This window comes from Panthera uncia, chromosome X (assembly GCF_023721935.1).
Source record: "Panthera uncia isolate 11264 chromosome X, Puncia_PCG_1.0, whole genome shotgun sequence".
Lineage (NCBI taxonomy): Eukaryota > Metazoa > Chordata > Mammalia > Carnivora > Felidae > Panthera > Panthera uncia.
The window spans coordinates 122,663,369-122,670,014 of NC_064817.1; the positions used below are offsets into that span (position 1 = coordinate 122,663,369).

The following is a 6,646-nucleotide window of genomic DNA, read 5'->3' on the forward strand; positions in this document are numbered from 1 at the left end:
GAGCCCTTGGGGGAATCCCGGGGAAGAAGCAAGTGTGTCGAGGAGGATGAAATGCTCCTGTTTGGACATCTTCATTCTGCAATTCCCATGGGGCATCCAAGCGTGCAGTTTGATGAGGACATGAGGAGCTCAGGGAAGGGGGTCCCACCCCACCCAGAGACAAAACATTTGGAGCCATCAGCGGGCAGATGGTCCCTCGGATGAGAGGACTTTGGGCGAGAATGGCGTTGGAGGCACCAAAGGTCCTGGGGCTGAGGCTGGGAGCCCACCTCCACCGCACTGAACTCAAGCAAAGGAGAAGGAGGAGGGAGTTCCAAGGATGGGCAGGCAGGGAGGGAGGAGATTAGCCCAAAGGTGGGGGCTTACAGAAGCTGAGAAAGGAAAAGGTTGTGAGAAGGGAGGAGGGTCAACTGTGCTGAGAGGTGGAGCAAAATGAGGGCTGAAAGGTGACAAAGGAAAAGTAGTCAAGGCATCACAGTCCAGCCCTAGCGGGGGGAGGGAGTAGTGGGCACCCCAAGGTAGAGCCAGACAGTCCTGGACTTGGAGTCAGCAGGTATGGAAGGAAGGAGAGTAGGAAGAGACGAGGCTGAAAACAGAGGGAAGGAATTGACAGTCGGTCTGCAGGCCAGCTGGCTGGCTGGGGACACGGGACCCATGTATGTTCCCACGGGAGCACCCTGTCTGAGGAAGGACCCCAGATAAATCATGGCAGAAACCAAGAAAGAGGACAATGTGGGGTGCGAGCCATGGCAGGGCTAACACCAAGGTTTGGTGGACAGAAATTCTCACTGTGGGTGTTTAGAGCAGCAGTTCACCTGTATTAGGAGAGCCTGTCTTGGCCCTCAGTGGGGAGAAGGGGAGGGGGTCCACACACGAGGCCGACTGGGAAAGCTGGTTTGTGACAGAACACTTGTGCTTCTTCATTTACCCAGCATTTACCACCTGACAGACAGGAAAGTCGGGAGAGTAAGACCATATGGGCCAGTCAAGCTCCCACTATGAGACCAACTCCAATGTGGCCTGTTACTGGGAGAAAGTTCCTAGCATCAAGGGCAAAGGCACTCTCATTTTTTTCTACACTCACCCGTCGCCCAGAAACAGGCCAAGGAGGCTTCTCAGCAGTGGGGAGGAAATGAGCAAAGGAGATTCATAGAAGAGGAACTGGGAATGGCCAACACACTTGTGCAAGGATGCCCAACCTCACTGCCGACCAGGGAAATGCAAGGCACACAGTAATGAGGTAGCACTTCTCCCCATGGGAGTGGGCAAGTGGTCAAGGCTGGACAAGGCCAAAGGCTGCTCAGGCTGTGGGGGCACACAGGACCACACCTATGCTGCTGGTGGGAGTGAACACAGGTTCAGCCACTCATGGGAGATAACAGATTAGCAACACCTGGCCATGGCTTTGATGGGCACAGCCCAAGTCCCAGAAAAACCACTTCTTGGTGTACGTTCCAGAGCCTGTTGGGCCGACAGCGGCTAAGACAGGCATGCGTGGGGTGCTGGTGGCAGCAGTGTCTGTAACAGTCAAAGACTGGGAACAGTGTGAACGCCCATCCGCAGGGTCATAGACAAATAAACCAGGGCTGTGATTCAACAAGGAGCATGAGTGAGCTGGACACTCAGGAAAACCTTGACCGGTATAGCTTGAGTGTGAAAGGCCAGTCACAGAAGAGGATGTCTGGCCAGATGCCAGGCAGGCAAGGAAAGAGAAGCCAACAACGCCGGGAGGTGTGACCCCAAGGGAACCTGTCTGCCATCTGACCGGTGGAGAGGCTGTCCACATGGCCCCAGACTCCCATGACAGGATGGGTGCAAGGTGGCGAGACCCAGAGGGGCTGGCACTCCATTTTGAGCTGTGGCAGCACTGCCTTGGTACAGTGACTAGCCTAGGTAGCAAAGGAAAGGGGAAGGATCTGTAGAAGAAGACTGACTCCGGGCCAGACAGAGGTCTCTGGGGAGGCACAACACCCATGCTGCTCTCAGGGGCCAAGAGAGCAGATGTCTCAGAGCTCATTAGGCTGGTGAGAGCACAGGGGGGCAGGGGACACATCCAGCGCTTCACGCCCAGCCCACTGGCTCTCCTGTACACACCCTCAGGTAGAGACCCCAGTTCTGTCCCTCCACTGATGCCCAGAGAAGGGGCAAGGACTTGCCCAAAGGACACATGGTAAGATACAGGCCCAAGGGGTTGAGCTCTAAGTAGCAGAAGCCCGTTCTTGGGATTGGGACATGAAGTGAGCAAAACAGGAAAGTCCTTGACACCCTCCTTGGGGCAGGGCCCTGGCACTGGGGCAGCGACGCATCTTGGCCCGTCGTGTGCCCACAGCGGCCACGGCCCCCGCGCGAGTATGGGGACTGCTGACCCCCGGTTGCGGTGGTGTGTGCGAGCGCTCATGTGCGCAGGTGGCATCTATTCCACGTAGTCGCACCTGGACGAAGTGCTTCTCGCCTAGCTGGGACAGGACCCGTTCTGGGTGGAGTGGAGGAGGGGCGGAAACAGGTGAAGGAGCCCCAGAACGCTCCCCCATCCCGCGCTCCACCCATGCCAGAATGCAGCGCTGGCGGGCGCATCTCGGGCCTGCCCAGCGGCTCTCTGGTGGGCACGCGGGGATATGGACCCCTCGCCAGGCTGACGCCCCGAGAGCATGTTCCGGGAGGGGCGGGCGGTGGGCAGGGTTGGGTCTAGGATGGGGGCACTGGCTCTCGGGTCCCCAGGGTCCCCACCTGTGCCAGCGCCCCCTCGGGGGCGGGGGAAGGAGCAGGTGACGTCACGCGCGGTCCCGGGGTGCCCGCGGCGGTGGCCACAGCCTGGCCGCGTGACCCGCGCGCGCCAATGGCCCGGCGGTCTCCGGGGCGACGCGGAGGGTCCGCGCTCCGCCGCCACTGCGCCCCCCGCCCCGAGTCCGCACTGCAGAGAGTGGTGGCGAGCAGGCGCCGGCGCGCTAGCCCACGTGCCGCGCTGAGAGAGGGACAGGGAGAGGAAGAAGGAGAGGGAGTGAGAGGCAGCCAGGAAAAGAGGGGCGCACGACCCCGCTGCCGCTCGGCGCAGCCCCTGCGCCCCACCTGCTGGGACCTCGACGAGGAAGGACCCCGACCCAGAGGAAGGTAGGTACCAGAACCGGGGAGGGTGCGCTCAGCCCTCCGGGAGTCCCGCCCGCCCGCCCCAGTAGGACTGCGGCAGCCCGCGGGGGCGAGAGGGACGCGGTGGGGAGGGGGCCGTGGCCCCGGCAGGCGGGTGGAAGGCGGGGCAGGGGTCTAGCCTGGGCTGCAAAGGCACCGCCCCGGGGGAGGAGGGTCACCTGGGGGGTGGGCGCAGAGGGGCGGGCCGCTTAACCTCGCTCTCGCCTCGTTTGTATTCACAGGCTGTGGAGACCTGGGCGGTTCTCTCTGAGTCCTAGACTCCCTCACTAATTCACCCCCCCCCACCCCCTCCACCCTGCCCAGTGTCACCCTGGTCCGCGCCGGGAACCGTTTCCTACGGCTGATATTAACCCGGCGCCGGCGGAAATTGCACGCAATGGCGGTGACGTTGCTGCGGGACTGGTGCAGGTGGATGGGCATCAGCGCTCGAAGGGGTCTGCTCATTCTGGGCATCCCGGAGGACTGTGATGAAGCCGAACTCCAAGAGTCTCTGGAGGCCGCCCTGTGGCCCATGGGTCACTTCACCGTGCTGGGCAAAGTGTTTCGAGAGGAGGATAATGCCACTGCAGCCCTGGTCGAGCTTGACCGGGAAGTTAACTATGCTTTGGTCCCCAGGGAAATCCCGGGCACCGGGGGTCCCTGGAACGTAGTCTTTGTGCCCCGTTGCTCAGGCGAGGAGTTTCTCAGTCGCGTGTTCCACTTCCTGGAGCAACAGGGGCAGACGGTGGAGAGTGTGGCTGGGGCCCTGGGGCTGGGACTGCGCCGGGTGTGCTGGCTCCGATCGGTCAGTCGGGCAGTCCAGCCCTGGGTGGAGACCATGCGGTACCAGCGCCTGGGCGTGTTTTCTGGGAGGGATCAGCCCGCCCCGGGGGAGGAGTCCTTTGAGGCCTGGCTAGACCACACCACAGACATGCTACATGTATGGCAGGGGGTCTCAGAAAGGGAGAAGAGGAGGCGGCTGATGGAAGGCCTTCGAGGGACGGCCCTGCAGCTCGTGCACGGGCTCCTGGCAGAGAACCCTGCCAGGACGGCTCAGGACTGCCTGGCGGCCCTGATCCAGGTGTTTGGAGACAACGAGTCGCAGGCAACCATCCGGGTGAAGTGTTTGACAGCTCAGCAAGAGTCAGGCGAGCGGCTCTCTGCTTTTGTGTTGCGGCTGGAAGTTTTGCTGCAGAAAGCCATTGAGAAGGGGGCCCTGGCCAGAGCCTCAGCTGACCATGTACGCCTGAGGCAGGTGCTCACCAGGGCCAACCTTACTGAGCCGCTGGATGAAGCGCTGAGGAAGTTGAGAATGGTTGGGAGGTCTCCAAGTTTCCTAGAGATGCTGGGGCTTGTTCGGGAGTCTGAGGCATGGGAGGCCAGTCTAGCCAGGAACGAGAGAGCCCAGGCAGAGGAAGGGGCTGGTGCCCGGGCCAATGCCCAGGCTGATGCCAGAGCCGGTGCTAAGGCGGAGGATGACAAGGTGGAGGAGAAGGAGCAGGAAGAGCGGGAGTCTGAGGAGGAGGACAGTGACGATCATGACGCTGTCCTTGCGGGCCTAGGTCAGGCAAGACCCTCAGAGGCCCCTGGGGGCCCCACCCCCGCCCAGATGGGCAGCGCTTCCAGGGAGGGCCCGGGAGGTCCTGGCTGTGAGCCAGAGGGCCTCGCCCAGGCAGGAGACCAGGAGACTGGGGAGCCCCTGGAGGAGGGGCTCAAGCCCATCCCAGAGGAGTTGGGAAATGAGGACGGGGCTGGGGAGATGAGCCCCCCCAAGTCCTCCTCGGGCAAATAGGCTCAGAAGGCCCAGAGGCCCCCTCTCCTCTCAGACAGCAGAGCTCTGGAGGCAGGGGGAGGCCACGCCAGGGCAGCAGCCTCACCCCACATGTGGAGCAGGGCCAAGGGAAGCACCCACCCAGCCCAAGCCAAGCTCCCGGGCACTCCACCACCCCCACGGGGACCTGATCACCACCATCAGCCCTTCCAACGGACCAGGATGACCATACTTGATGCAGAATGGGGCAGGGAGAGGTGCCCCCTCCCATGGCAGCTGAGGCAGCCCCAGCCCCAGCCCGAAACCCTGCCAGTTCAGGCAGCCAGCCTGGGAAGCACCCCTGAGCGGCTGGCCCTAGCCTAGGTGAGGGGCACCTGAAAATGTGTGCCACCCACACTGGCCTGGGAGATGTTAGGAGCCGTCTCAAGGGTGCCGGCCCCTCGGGCCGCCCAAGAGGGGGACCCTCATTCACTGACTCCTGGAGCACGTCGCTCCACGCTCTGGGAAGCCCACTTGTGTCTCTGTAGGCCCCTTAGTGACCCCCATGTCAAGTGGCACCCCCCAGCTCCCCCTACACACACACCCTAGTTACCATTCCCGTGCAGAGCCTTGAGGTGTGCAGGAGCCCGCGGCGGGTGTCCTGGCCTAACACAGCAGCCACCTCTCAGCCCCGGGTGTGTGGCACAAGCTTCAGTGCGAGCCCAGGCTCTGCTCGCTGTTGTGTGGTGTCGTGAGCTCAGCCTCTGCTTCCTCGGTGTAGGTTTAGGCCAACTGCTGCTTGTTCTTGTGGAGATGTGTGTGTGTTCTTATCTGAGCAGCCGCCCCCACCCCACCCTGGAGACCTGTCGAAGCCCAGTCCCAGGAGCTGGCGGGAAGGACAGAAGAAGGCATGGCTGGTGCTCACCCCGCGACCTCAGGAAGGAGGAACTGGACCAAGGACAGAGGTGGCCTGCGGGAGTCTCCGTGGAAACCGTGCTGTGATGTGCCACTCTCTTGTTACTTGTGACTCAGTTTCTTTGGTTTGTCTGAGTGCCCCATGCTGCGTTTTGCAGCGTCCTGTGACTGTCCTGTGCAGGCCATAGGGCAGGGCCAGGCCCCAGCATGTCGGCCAGAGGGGAGAGTGCCCTGGAGTGAGGGGCCATGGCCAGCATCCATCATCCTGGCCAGAGGCTGATCATGGGGCCCTCAGAAAGGGAGACTACGGCAGGAGGGCCACGGTGTTGGGGGGAACAGAGGCACATCCTTTGGGACCCCAGGAGGAGGGGTTTTGTGTCCTATGGGCTGTAGTGGCTGTTCGACATTCCTTTCTGTGTTGTCATTCCCTCTCTTCAATGGTTTCAGTAAATGTTTCTCTTCAATAAATTTCATTGAATGTTTGAGCTGAGTCTCGCTTCTGCTGTGGGCATTGGAGGGAAGGGTGTTTTCAATGGTTTCAGTAAATGTTTCTCTTCAATAAATTTCATTGAATGTTTGAGCTGAGTCTCACTTCTGCTGTGGGCATTTGAGGGAAGGGTCACCTGGGGGTGGGTTGGGGAATAACAGTGGCTTGGTACCTGCCATTGGCATTGGGTGTGGCCAGGGCAGGATCCAAGAGTTGCTTCTGGTCCTCTGGCTGGATAGAGCCAGGTGACCTGAACTTTGGGCACAAGAAGTGTCTGATTGGGTCCCCATAAATCTCAGGGAACACCCCAGGAATAAGTGGGTTAGGTATTCTGGGGGGAAGGAAAGCAGATAGGGCCTGAGGCCCATTAT

General features: G+C 61.2%; 1 protein-coding gene across 1 annotated transcript; it reads left to right on the forward strand.

Annotated features, from left to right (window-relative positions):
- The first annotated feature begins 3,400 nt into the window (after positions 1–3,400).
- On the forward strand, positions 3,401–6,312 carry LOC125932124 (paraneoplastic antigen-like protein 6B). The gene has a single exon (XM_049644553.1). The coding sequence runs from the start codon at positions 3,521–3,523 to the stop codon at positions 4,913–4,915; it is 1,395 nt and encodes a 464-aa protein (XP_049500510.1). The 5' UTR covers positions 3,401–3,520; the 3' UTR covers positions 4,916–6,312.
- Positions 6,313–6,646: the final 334 nt, after the last annotated feature.